Source organism: Trichogramma pretiosum, unplaced genomic scaffold (genome assembly GCF_000599845.2).
Source record: "Trichogramma pretiosum strain Unisexual culture from Peru unplaced genomic scaffold, Tpre_2.0 scaffold30, whole genome shotgun sequence".
Classification (NCBI taxonomy): Eukaryota; Metazoa; Arthropoda; class Insecta; order Hymenoptera; family Trichogrammatidae; genus Trichogramma; species Trichogramma pretiosum.
In genome coordinates, this window is record NW_019641675.1 from 1,694,509 (window position 1) to 1,708,864 (window position 14,356).

The 14,356-nt window shown below is 37.9% G+C and overlaps 2 protein-coding genes across 2 annotated transcripts in view; one reads left to right on the plus strand and one right to left on the minus strand.

Moving 5' to 3' along the window:
* Positions 1-14,356, minus strand: part of LOC106653181 (leukocyte tyrosine kinase receptor) — a 52,832-nt gene that overhangs the window by 19,116 nt on the left and 19,360 nt on the right. The window contains exons 5-9 of the mRNA XM_023460700.1: positions 3,949-4,217; positions 3,466-3,621; positions 2,359-2,489; positions 694-955; positions 504-605 (exon numbers count right to left, since the gene is read on the minus strand). Of these exons, the coding sequence (XP_023316468.1) occupies positions 504-605; positions 694-955; positions 2,359-2,489; positions 3,466-3,621; positions 3,949-4,217 (920 nt within the window). The remainder of the gene's footprint in view (positions 1-503; positions 606-693; positions 956-2,358; positions 2,490-3,465; positions 3,622-3,948; positions 4,218-14,356) is intronic.
* On the plus strand, positions 10,714-12,523 carry LOC106652956 (probable cytochrome P450 6a13). Its single transcript, XM_014372166.1, has 4 exons — positions 10,714-11,578; positions 11,655-11,876; positions 11,959-12,210; positions 12,348-12,523. Exons 1-4 carry the CDS (start codon positions 10,714-10,716, stop codon positions 12,521-12,523), a joined length of 1,515 nt encoding a protein of 504 aa, XP_014227652.1.

The following is a 14,356-nucleotide window of genomic DNA, read 5'->3' on the forward strand; positions in this document are numbered from 1 at the left end:
GTATGGATCGATAGCTCGCAGGTATTAAGACACTCGCTCGAGAGATTTTAATTATCGACTCGGGGCCGCAAGCTCACGAAAAATACGTTACACGCGCGAGCGCCCGAATAACGTGTTATTTACACGCATCCGATCGCGCGCGATGAATAATAACAATCGCGATGGTTTCTTCTAATTACGACACACAGCCGTATAGAGTTCGCGAGCGCGTGCATACACGTGAAATCAAAATTACACGCTCGGCGCGCATTAAAATTAAATCAATTAACGGAGTCACGCTTGATTTGAGAGTGTATATGGGGCACGCGTGCAGGCAGGCAGGCAGGCAGGCAGGTAGGCGCGCACAAAGTGCGAACGAGCTGCTGCAGTGCAGATTATATGAAAAGCCAATGCGATTTCCCTCGGCTTTTGGGCTCAGGCAGGAGTGAAATAATAATATGTATAAACAAGCCCCGTCGTCGTTATATTATGCTCTGTGTGTGTCAGTTTATACGCAGACGTACCCGTTATGTTGGTGAAATCGGCGTGCTTGGGCGGCACGTCACTCCAGGGTGGTATTTTCTGCTCGTAGTAATTGAAATCGCCCACGACGTCAGCTGGCACACCTATGATAAGCAATATATCATACGCGCTCGTAACGTTTATTATTTAAACAATATAGTATATGAATTAATGGGCAATGACAAATTTTACCGATGCCGAAGCACTCGGGACTGAGGGAGACGTCGTCGATGGCCACGTCGCCCTTCGAGCCGTAGCTCTTGCTCGCCTCGAACTGCAGATAGTAGCGGTAGCGTATGGACGGCAGCACGACCGCCGCGCCGTTCCACAGGTCGCTGTTGTCCTTGAACGACCACCACAGTCGCTCCGTGTGATTCTGATGTGGCTTGAGCTGCACCAGGTACAGGCCCAGCGCCACCGTGTGCGTGCCGTATTGATGATAGAAGAAGCGTACCTGTATAAAATATATTGATCAGGGCGCGATTGAGCTTTTTTCTTTCGTGGAATGTCCCGCGATTCTTCGTAAGAGAGAGAGAAAAAGTTTGCACTCGGCAAAGAGATTTATGATCTTCTTTCGTTAGCGATATGAAAGAGAAAAAAATACTTGGAAGTACGAGATGAAAGAGAAAAAAGGAGGGCTTGGAAGTTCGAAACAATGCACGTGTTTCACTTGGTTTTTTTCATTTAATAATTGGGAATAAGGTGTCTCGTTATATTTCACTAAATATAAGGTTTGCGTCTTCTTCTTCTTCTTTGTCTTCTCCGGTAACGATACAGGCAAAAGTTTTTAATCAATATAATCCTTATGTGCGTATATAGCTCGTAATATACCGCGCTTTCATTACATCATAACGGCGCAAGTACTTCGTAAACTTCTTACGTTCCAGCCCGTAATTGCGAATAAAATGTAAAATAATAAAAGAAAAAAGATAAATAACCTATCGCTTTCTGTGCCCGTTTTAATAGACCAGAGCTTCATGAGTATAAAGACTTCCGAGCGTAATCACTCAAAGCATCGTCGTCGTCGTCGTTGTCGTTGAATAAGACGGAAAAAAGGAAGAAACGTAAGGAGTACTCGTAGCGCTCGAATTTCGAGTAATGCCACTGCAATATACAATCTCCTAAACTATTCTGAATTTATAAATTTGCGCAAAGTGTACGTGTCCGCGCGCGAACGGCGAAAGAGAGAAAATATTCCTGCCGCGCGGCGTAGTATACCCGAGACTTTGCTCTCCCTCGAAAGCTCTCCATGTTATTATGAAAAAGAGCTCGAGAGAGAAAGAGCTCCGCGACGTTTTAACTGCAGGCTGTACCGAGAGAGGGGGAGAGATCGTTAAAGCGAGCGTGTTTTATTACATGAATATTATGTAAAAGGAAAATTTCGAATCGGGCGGAAAATCTTAGGTACCTATAATTCCCGAGGAGAGCACTACTGTTTTAACCATATAATGTTAATCAAACATCGTTAAAGCACTGAGGAGTCCGATTGCTTAATGCATAGTGTAAGGAAGTGGAAAATTCTCACTGCTGTTAGTGGGCAGAAACGTTATATAAAAAGAGGAGTTAAAAGAAAGGGCAATACAACATTTATATACCGTATACCATTTATAAACGTATAAAATCTATATAAATGTAAAAATGTGCAAAGAGAGAAAGAGAGCGAAAAGAAAGTAACGAAGTGGAATCATGAAGGCGCGAGGCTGGAAGAGAAAAAAATCGATGAGTGCAGTAGCAGGCACGACTAGGTGACCCGGGCATTGTTAAAAGCGCAATGAAAATGATGAAAAGTAAAAAGACCGAGAGAAAAAGAGAAAATGAAAAAAGAAAAGGAAGGACTTATATACTACCACTACCCACCTTGCAAGATTTATAGTACGGGCTGCTGGTGTCGTTGTGATACGGCGGCGTCGGATTAAAAATAGGACTCTTAAGAGTTCCTTGACTCCCGTATTCGACCTTCCTCGACATATCGACGTACGCGTAAGTTCCTATAATAATACACACAAAAGTGGGATAAGCACACAAACACGTAAACTCGTGCCATTGTTATATATGTAATATCAACTGCGCAGCGAGTGAGAGCTTATTAATACCAGCACGACTCGAGATTGTCGTCGTCGTCGTCGTCCTGTGTGAGTCAGGACGGAAACGATCGTACATAATTCATTGCGGCCGATCGATTTTTCCTCTTTCGTACGCTCGCGCGCGCGCCAAAGAGCAAAAGAGAAGAGAGCGAGAGAAAGGAAAAGGTACAACAACAAATTGTATACCGGAGCCGACTCGGGAATATCATTTTTCGTTCCGGACAAAAAAAAAGGAGAGGCATCTGTCGAGAAATGAAAGAGAGAGACGGAAAGATAAAACGAGAGGCAAAGACGGACTGTTGCTCGTTTTCGGTCGAATGAAAACCTTTGATTTTGACTCTCCTTTTTCTCTCTGTGTGTACATATAGACTCTCGGTGCGCGCCCGCGTCGATAGAAACGTTCGAATGCCTTATACGCCGACAAAAAAATAAAAAAGATAGAGAGAGAGAGAGAGGGAAAGAAAAACAAGCGAAACTCCGGCGAGGGATATATAGAGAGCAAAATCGACTTTTCGCCGGTTGCTCGAATTTTTCACAATCTTTTTACCGGAGCAGTCTACGCTGCTGCCACTGCTACTGCTGTTGAAAATCGAGCCGACATTTCATGGCTGTCGAGAAATTCCAGGAGCAGAGCATGCAGCAGCTATTTCGAAATCCGTCATACGCGCGCGCTGCACATATGTACTACTGTACGCACGTGGAAAGCCCAAAGTACGCGCGGTATTTTTCATTTCGAACGCGCCTCGCATAATATCGAAAATTGCGCGCTGCGCACAAAAGACAATGATAAACGAATTAATTAACTCGCGATCGACTCGGCCGCGCGCGGAACTGTACAGATATACGACGTGTATCAATCGATTTATATAAGCTCCATTACCGCTGGAGTTGCGATAGGTGTGGTCGGTCTCCGGGCCCATGCGCTCCGTCGGCGTTGGGCCTTGATGCAAGGTCCAGTTGAGGGGGTTCTCGGCGCCGTTCGTCCAGCCGCACCAGCCCCACTCGAAATTGCACTTGGCGTAGGCCGGAACTTTTTCTGTGATATTCAGAAGTAAATAATCGTTAAAAGATTTCTTAATAATCGTCCACGAGGTGTAAAGTTCTTACACACGGACTTCGTTACATAATTTTTTTAATATCGAGCCCGCATGTGTTACATTCGTCCAGCTCGTTCGAGAGCTGAAATTACATTTTTTTATTATCAAGAAAGCGTAAGATAATACCGAGAGGCAAACTGTGCGCGGCACTTTATTTTTTAATTAAAGAATAAAGAAAAAACATTCCCCCGAAGCGCGCGCGTGGATTAGAAAAACGAAATAAGCCAAAGAGCGTGAGAGCGCAGAGAGAAAAAAAGCTCGCTTACCGCACTCGCCCGTCTCGTCCTCGGCGCTGGGACAATCGGCCGTGAGGTCGCAGACGTGATCGCGCTTGAGGCAGGCCGAGCCGTTGTAGCAGCGGAACATGCTGGCGGCCTTGCACTCGCCGTAATTGAAGGCCCGACTGTCCGGGAAACAATTGACCAGGCGTATATTGTCCAGGGCCAGGCTCGAGTTGCCGAACGGCGCCCTGATCTCCAGTATGATGATGAACTTCTGGCTGATCACGCCCAAATTGAACTTTATCGTTTCCCAGCTGCAAAAGTTGATAAAAATAAGTCAAATAATAATTGTTATAAAGTAATATCCATATGTGTCAGCGCCGAGCGATTTGCACGAGAAACCCCGGACCGCCGGAATACAATATAATATAATTGCCATCATTGGACGTGGAATGCGCGGCTGTAATACGCGGGGGCGCAGCAGCTGATGATGATTACAACTGCGGTCATTCGAGGCCGCGATGATGCCAGCAGCTCTATGAAATACGACGTGCATGAGTGACTTCCGATCGAAAATGTCGAGAGATCGAGGTGAATTTAATTTCGGGGGGGGGGGGGCAAAATTCACANGGGCAAAATTCACACGCTCCAATGTACAGAGCAGGCAGCTATACGAAATCGAATTGAGCTTTCATCAATCATATCGCTTCGCAAAAACAACGCTGTAAATCCATTATCTTAGAGCTTTTTTCGAAGAGAGCGATCATTCATTTTTTTTCATGTATAAATGATTACAATGTAGACGTTGTCCTATTTTCTACGTATAAATTTTCAAATGTGCTAGCAATCCCTACGTTTTTTGTTGTACATAAGATAATTTAATTGCTTTTTTTTCATAATAACCCGTATACGCAGTACGCAAATGTTTAAGTGTGCATCGAGATGTAATTTTTTTTTCCAGACACCCACCTCGACATTCGATCAGATCGTAATATGAAAGATATTGTATGTTTATTGATAGTATCTTAAAGTAGATTGCATGAATTAACAAGATAAACGTTTTTATACGGTTGCACGCGTACGAATAAATTTATTATTCGAATATAAATATTTCTCTAATTGATTGGTAGAATTACAATAAAAGCCTTTTCGAATATTTCATCAAATTGGGTCATCAGTTTCAATTAAACCCATCTCGATGGCTGTTTCTTTGTGTTTATTTTTTGTATCTACACAAATATACATACCTATGTATATCTGTAAAAAATGTGTACTATTTATACAATGCCGTATAGAAGCAGTCTATCCTTTGACATTTTAAATTAGGTTGACGTCATAACCCACACGATCGTACAATCAACCGCATGATTATTTATTTTTTAACGTTTTTGATACACAATCTACATTCAAATACGTGTTATATGAGTTAATTAAATGCCTCGTGAATTGAATTTGGTGGCAATAAAAAACAAATAACACCTCGTAGTTTAAAGCAACAGATTAATTTTTTTAATCCGTAGATTCTGAACGATTGACTTGATCTATCAATGCGTTTGAGAGGATACCGCGTTTTTTCACTGTGACCACCAATGAGTGGATCCAGTTATATATACACTAGGTCAAAAAAGAAGAGGCTCGTTGAAGGGCTCATTCGAACCGTTCAATTCGAAGTTATGAGCTGAAATCAGATTAAATGTAGATTTGTCATACACTTGTGGAGGCTGTGACAATGATTGCTGAATATTACGTGGGACGATATAGTCCAATCAATGAAAATCTGTCCCTATGTTAAAAAAAAAAAAATTCGCAACCAGAATTTTACGACGGATTCTTATTTTGGGTACCCTAAACAACTAATTTTCATAAAATGCCACTGTTTTTTGTTCCTGCGTTTTTGTTTATAAGCCTTTAAAAATGCAAAAAAGCATATTATATTTTTTAACTCGTAAAGTATAAGTTTTACGATAAAATGTTTCAAACAAAAGTTGTAGGCATTTTCAAGACCTTTATTCTGGTATTTTTTTCATATTTTTTCGTCCATTTGTTTATTCTCTAGGTCGAAAAAACCTCTAAAAGTGGCCGTTTTTACAATTGTTTATAATTATTTATTAAAACGTGCTACGGCAATGAAATCTTGAGAAAATGTAGCCCTCGTTACGCAGAATCCAATGCATTTTTCAAAATCTCGCTAAGTGCATTATTTATCGAGATATTGCATTTGTTTATTAAAAAACACTCCCCTAGTGATTGTTAAATAACTTTGAGTTGGCTCAACGTACGAAGACCAGACACAGCGCAAATTAAAGGTAGAGACCTCCCAGTCAATTTGCAACAATAAAAACAATAATTTTTTCATAAAGACATGAAAAATAAACACCAGATATAAATGTGTACGAAAATTCTTATAAACAAATTGACTTATCTGCCGAACCAGAAGTCGTAAGTCAAATCGAATTTCGGCATCTTGTTCCTTGCATTTTTACGCAAATTTTAAAAAAAAATTGACCTCTTTAACTATATTGGAAACGAAGTTAGGCTTTTTTTTTTAAAAAATCACCACGCCTTTGTTTATAAACATTAAAAGCTGAAATTTGGTATACATTCGAACGAAATGTTGAACTTTTATATGTAAACGAATGCAACTATCAATCACCGTTATTTTTGCAACGATAATATTATTAACTAACAAAACATTCTGACTCTGTCATACACTCGCATGGGTAGCGGAGTGGGGGAAGGCCGAGGCGAGCTGTTCCGGCCGCTCGAAAAACTTGAAATTGACTTTTCAAAATGAAGCGCACTGGAAAAAATAACGTTATCTCGGCTTCTATTGAACCGAATTGCTTCTTTTTTTTTTTAAATTAAAGCTCTCAACAAATAATTAACAATTACATATGTTTAAAACCATTTGACCAAGTCGAAATCCATCTAAATTAATGTTTTATTTTAAGATGGTATATTCTCGTCGGTTTTGGGCGATATAATAATTTGATTAATTGTTATTTTTACTGTGTATGATTTTTATTGACAACTGTTTATTATAAACAAATTAATTGCATTTAACCTTTTTCATTAATGGTTATGTGCAAGTTGTAACGTTTGTTTTTTTTCGAAATAAACTTAATCGAGAAAATTCTTATTAATAATTTATTATGAACAATTTCGAATCGACATTATCATATAATTTATCAGTTTCGAACCATAATAAAAATATTAACATATCAACAGTTATTCCTTCAGTAATAAAAATCAACGAAGAAGAGATTTATTCTCCTAGGAAAAACGAACGACTATTCAACCCCGATGCGACGGAACTAAACGTTTTTTGGGGTAGCATAACCCAGAGCGAGGCCGAATATTATATTAATAAAACTGATTCGAAATTGTTCATAATAAATTATTAATAAGAATTTTCTCGATTAAGTTTATTTCGAAAAAAAACAAACGTTACAACTTGCACATAACCATTAATGAAAAAGGTTAAATGCAATTAATTTGTTTATAATAAACAGTTGTCAATAAAAATCATACACAGTAAAAATAACAATTAATCAAATTATTATATCGCCCAAAACCGACGAGAATATACCATCTTAAAATAAAACATTAATTTAGATGGATTTCGACTTGGTCAAATGGTTTTAAACATATGTAATTGTTAATTATTTGTTGAGAGCTTTAATTTAAAAAAAAAAAGAAGCAATTCGGTTCAATAGAAGCCGAGATAACGTTATTTTTTCCAGTGCGCTTCATTTTGAAAAGTCAATTTCAAGTTTTTCGAGCGGCCGGAACAGCTCGCCTCGGCCTTCCCCCACTCCGCTACCCATGCGAGTGTATGACAGAGTCAGAATGTTTTGTTAGTTAATAATATTATCGTTGCAAAAATAACGGTGATTGATAGTTGCATTCGTTTACATATAAAAGTTCAACATTTCGTTCGAATGTATACCAAATTTCAGCTTTTAATGTTTATAAACAAAGGCGTGGTGATTTTTTAAAAAAAAAAGCCTAACTTCGTTTCCAATATAGTTAAAGAGGTCAATTTTTTTTTAAAATTTGCGTAAAAATGCAAGGAACAAGATGCCGAAATTCGATTTGACTTACGACTTCTGGTTCGGCAGATAAGTCAATTTGTTTATAAGAATTTTCGTACACATTTATATCTGGTGTTTATTTTTCATGTCTTTATGAAAAAATTATTGTTTTTATTGTTGCAAATTGACTGGGAGGTCTCTACCTTTAATTTGCGCTGTGTCTGGTCTTCGTACGTTGAGCCAACTCAAAGTTATTTAACAATCACTAGGGGAGTGTTTTTTAATAAACAAATGCAATATCTCGATAAATAATGCACTTAGCGAGATTTTGAAAAATGCATTGGATTCTGCGTAACGAGGGCTACATTTTCTCAAGATTTCATTGCCGTAGCACGTTTTAATAAATAATTATAAACAATTGTAAAAACGGCCACTTTTAGAGGTTTTTTCGACCTAGAGAATAAACAAATGGACGAAAAAATATGAAAAAAATACCAGAATAAAGGTCTTGAAAATGCCTAAAACTTTTGTTTGAAACATTTTATCGTAAAACTTATACTTTACGAGTTAAAAAATATAATATGCTTTTTTGCATTTTTAAAGGCTTATAAACAAAAACGCAGGAACAAAAAACAGTGGCATTTTATGAAAATTAGTTGTTTAGGGTATCCAGAATAAGAATCCGTCGTAAAATTCTGGTTGCGAATTTTTTTTTTTCAAAACCTTTATTGATTGGACTAATAAGATAAGTAGGCGCAAGGCGAGGAAAAAAATCAATATTTGTGTCGAAAATTGGCATATCGTCGCGATCGAAACTGGCCATGTGTAATTCCGAAATAAAGTGAGAAAAAGACGTGATCAACGTGCCGACGAACCGATAAAAACAATCGGCATATTGTGGCAACGTTGAAAGTGCATGTGAACCGTGAGAAAGATTTCATATAAATTGAAGAGACGTAGACGAAAAAGTTTGCACAAACGATGTGACTCAGGCTGACACCGTTCATAAATCATTTTTATACATAGTGTCATTTATGTAAAAGCTGCATTTGTTGCAATTTCTTTTTAGATATACAGAATTTTATTAACTTCAATCGCGTCAGTAACGTACGAGACGCTCTCGTGTGATGTTACTCGGCTAAATACTGGATTTTGTGCTTTAAATTATGTAATAAAAGTGATAAGCCTACAGATAGAAACAAAACTAGCAGGTAAATTAATCTATCATAGTTTTTTTTTTAATGTATCAATAAGGGCTTCTGCAATCATGTCTTCAGAACCTTGACATTACAACCCGAAATATCAATTCATTAAGGGGACACACCTGTGTTTATAACTATAAATGAAAAACATGAAAATTAAGGATTACTATTACAATTTTTTGTTTCTGATGTAAAAATATGTTTTTATAGGTCCTTTTACAACAAAAAATATGTCTCTTGTTCCTCTTACCATTAAAAAACATCCATTAAACAAGTATATTGACTTGTGATTTTTAAGTCATTGACCGCATGATTTTGAATGTAATTTTTTACCTATCCGGATCCTTGCTGTCTCAAAAGTTTTGTAATAAAATTCTTTTCCACTTAAGTGTAACAGAATTGAAATGAAAGTCTTGGAAAATTTTTTTCATTCTAAAGTACAAAAAAAAAAAGACAAAAATAGCTATTTTAATAACGCTTATTGCTATATTTGGAGATTTGTAGATTAAAAAAAAAAACTGAATAAAAAATGGGTTACATTTAAGTGAAAAAAATTTTATTACAAAACTTTTGAGACCGCAAGGATCCAGATTGGTGAAAAATTGAATTCAAAATCATGCGGTCAATGACTTAGAAACCACAAGTCAATATACATGCTTGATGAATGATTTTTAATGATAAGAGGAACTACAGACATATTTTTTGTTGTAAAAGGACCGATAAAAACATATTTTTACATCAGAAACAAAAAATTTTAATAGTAATCCTTAATTTTCATGTTTTTCATTTATAGGCATAAACACAGGTGTGTCCCCTTAAGTAAGATTATTTCAGTAGTGGACACTGTACATTTTTAAATTGATAACTGCACAGGTGAGGCCTAGATGCTGGATCAATTTCTTATCTAACACCGCGATTGTTTGAAACTAATACGTATTATTTTGGGAAACTCGCGAAAAGTTATTTTTAATATACCTAATTGAATTGGAGCATCTAAACGATGGTTTTCCATATTCAATCGTAATATTCATTAGTTTTATTATTGTACATGGAACGAAAAATATGCACTCATGCCGTTTTTGTTCGGTGTGCAATAATTAAACTAATAAATATTACGATTGAATATGGAAAATCATCGTTTAGATGCTCCGATTTAATTAGGTATATTAAAAATAACTTTTCGCGAGTTTCCCAGAAGAATACGTATTAGTTTCAAACAATCGCGGTGTTAAATAAAAAATTGATCTAGCATCTAGGCCTCACCTGTGTAGGTATCAATTTAAAAAGGTACTGAACTACTGAAATAATCTTAATGAATGAATTTATTACATTATCCACGATAACAATTCTCTACTTTGTGATTTATTTTCGAGTAATTTAAGTGCGCGAAAAAATATTTGTGAGATAAAAATTTGTAAGCACACAATCTTGATAATATTTAAAAAAAATGTTATTTACGCACTTCGCGCAACAAAAACTCAAGGCTTAATGCGTATAGCGACTTTACTGCTTGATCGATTCATCATAGCTCCCCCATTGACCATTGCAGATTCAAAACTTCCGAAAAAGCCAAAATGAGCTGGGGTAGCTTCGAGCTGCTGATTGGGGTGTGCTTACTGTTGTTGGCGATCTATCACTACTACGTGGCGAATTACAACTTCTGGAGCAGTCAAAAAGTCCCAGGACCGAAGCCTCTACCTTTCTTTGGAAATGTCAAAGACGTGATATTGGGCAAAATGTCGCTGGGCGACTACCTGACCAAAATTTACAACGATTACGTGGACGAGCCGATAATCGGCATCTACGATCGTCGCAAGCCCATCTGCGTGGTCAAGGACCCGGAACTCATCAAGGACGTGCTGATCAAGGACTTCGCGGCGTTCGCCGATCGCGGACTGTCCCGCAACTACAAAGTCGAGCCGCTCCTTAAGACGCTGTTCTTCCTTGAGCCCAACGGCTGGCGTCCGCTCCGTTCGAATCTGTCACCGACCTTCACCTCGGGCAAGCTCAAGGACATGTTCTATCTGCTGATCGAGTGCGCCGATCACCTCGAGCAGTACCTGGCCAAGTGCGTGGAGCGCGACCCGGTGATCGAGTGCTGCGAGCTCACGGCCAAGTTCACCACCGACGTGATCGGCTCGTGCGCCTTCGGCCTCAAGATGAACGCCCTCACGGAGGAGGAGAGCCAGTTTCGTGCCATCGGCCGGAAAGTCTTCCGGACCAACGGTATGAAGTTCGTCAAGTCGCGTATCAAGGAGTACCTGCCCTTTATGCTGAACTGGTTTCCCGCTTTCTTTTACGATCACGAGGTCAACGATTTCTTCATCAACACCATGCGCCAGACCATGGAGTATCGCAAGAAAAATAAAGTGAGGCGAGCGGATTTCGTTGACCTGTTGATGGAGCTCAGGGAAAATCCACAAAAAGTCGGTGATATCGGTAAGCAAGTGTTTGTTGGAATTGTCGAATATCGCAACGTGTGGAAATTTGTGTAGAATCGTTGCCTTGCTTTCAGAATTGGACGATGTGTTGATAACTTCTCAAGCGTTCCTCTTCTTCGTCGCTGGATTTGAGACTTCCTCGTCGACCATTAGCAACGCCCTCTATGAATTGGCACAGCACCAGCCCATACAGGACAAGCTCAGACGAGAAATACACGAGGAGTTGAAAAGATGCGATGGGCAGATCAAATACGACAGCATAAAAAACATGAGCTACATGGACAAAGTATTCAATGGTAAGCTTCAACCCAATTTATGTAATGTATCGATGTATAATCGGCGGTAAATTTTTGTTCTTATTTTATTTTGTTCTTCCAGAAACTTTGAGAAAGTACCCACCACTTACCTCGCTAATGAGGCGGTCTACGAAGCCGTACACTTTTTACGGCACCAAAGTGACGTTACCAGCCCATACGAGGCTCTTGATTCCAGTTTTCGCTATTCACCGCGATCCGCAAATTTATCCCGAACCAGAAATCTTCGATCCCGAGAGATTTAGCAAGGAAAACAAGAATACGAGACATTCATCTCACTACTTGCCGTTCGGCGATGGGCCGAGAAATTGTATTGGTGAGTAAATGCTTGTGTAATAAAAAACTAAAGTGTATAGGTAGTCTCAGGGTTATTGAACTTTTTGCAAGGAGTAATGGAGGAAAGTAATGAGAACCTGAAAAATTGTGAACGAACAATTCTAAATTTCTTTCCAGCAATGCGATTCGCCATCATACAATCCAAAGTGGGCCTCGTGAAAATTCTCAACAATTATCGAGTCGAAGTCTGCGACAAAACTCTCATTCCATACAGGAAAAATCCAAGAGCATTCTTGTTGGCACCCCTCGGAGGCATACACTTGAAGTTTACCAGAATTGAGAGTGACTCGTAACAAATGTGAAAAAAAATAGCGAACATATAAAAGAGCGTGTCAAGAGCGAATCTTTATCGAGAAAAACACGATTCACACGAAGGTGCAGTGTACATACAAGAAAAGAAGATAGGGTAAACCGTCCAGTGAATGATCACCCACCAGTGAATGACCGCTCGATGAATAGCCACTTATAAATTGAATATACGAATGTTAATTTAATTTATAATATTTTTTCAACATTAAGCTATGTTATACGCACAGTTTTAATAAACTTTAGACCCGTACAAATTGTATTATCTACACATAAATAAATTTAGAAAATTTTTTGGCGGTCATGAGGCGTCGATTTACATGCGACCAGTAAATGGCCAATTTTTTAAGATTACAATCATATACAGGTTAGGTTTTCCAATAATCTTCTTGTGCTGATTTTTACATGAAATCAATTTAAACAAAACCATTTGACCAGTACTGAATCAGTAACAATGATTTATGATTAGATTCGATTGTTAAAACGAAAGGCAACGTTCAATTTCGATAAAAACTTGTAAAAAAGTATATTGGTCATTCACTGGTTGTCGCCCGGTCATTCATTGGAGAAAGTGGTCATTCACTAGCATTATCGTGGTGACTCACGAAATTGTCATTTTTAATAATATTAACGATATTGAAATGATTTTTAAATATTTTTAATCCATAGATCATTTAATTAGCTACGTGATGATCAATTCATTTTTTTTAATTGCGACTATTAAATTTTCCTACATATTCAAATATTGAAAAATAACAATTCGGTCATTCACTGGACGATTTACCCTACCAAAATCTACCCAAGCTCTCGCGTCTCCACTTCGACCACAAGCTGTACAAAAGGAGCGCGTCGAGATGTATGTGAGAGCGTGCTCCAGTAATTGATTTTTTTGGAATCGCATTTGTTCGTGACAGCTACCCCGATGCTCGTTTGAGTTTAGAAAAAACATTGTATGCTTATAACAAATATTATCATAAGGTAAATTGTATAAATAAACATGTTGAACTCTAATATAGTGTTGCACATGTACGAATACTTTTAAGAAAAATTTGAACGAAAGCTAAATAAAATTTTTTGTTAAAAAAAATAATTGGAAAAAATTTTATTTCTCAGAATGAAAAGTTCAAAATATAATTCGAATCTCAATAAGCTTTTGATCTCGAATAAAATCTCAACTGCTCTTTTATTAAAATTACTGCTTACTTACTTGTAGAAGAAATTTCTCAATCAATGTTTCAAAAAAATATTCCAATCTTGCAAAGAAGAGGAAAAACTAAAACTTCTGGAAACTTGAAAAGAATCAATATTCATTTTCAGATTGTATGTCTTTTGATAATCTACAAATCCTTTTGCATTCAGTTTTAATTTTCAGTTTAACTATTCATTACTTTTAAACACTGCGCAAATCGAAAACAAATTGATTATAAGTTTTTTGTTTATAAAGTTTCATTATCATAGAGTGTATTATAGTATGGAGTTCATTAGCCTCAAAAATGTGGCCCATCACAAATATTAATAAATGTCACAAACCGAACATCGACCGTTGAACCTGCACGACGGAGACACTTCGTGACCGACCACCATGGACTTAATTACTAAGATATACCGCAAAACAAAGAAAATACTGCATCTAGCGGATTAAGGTATAAAATGAGCACCCCGCGACTAGTCACTTTTACACGTTGCACGTAGACGCATTCACGCACACTTATTCGCACACGAACGCGGCAAACATTGCTAGTATAGTATAGTTCGAGCCGAAATGGCGAATTTTGAAACCGAGTTCTAAATGCACTCGGCAACACTGAACGTAAGACATA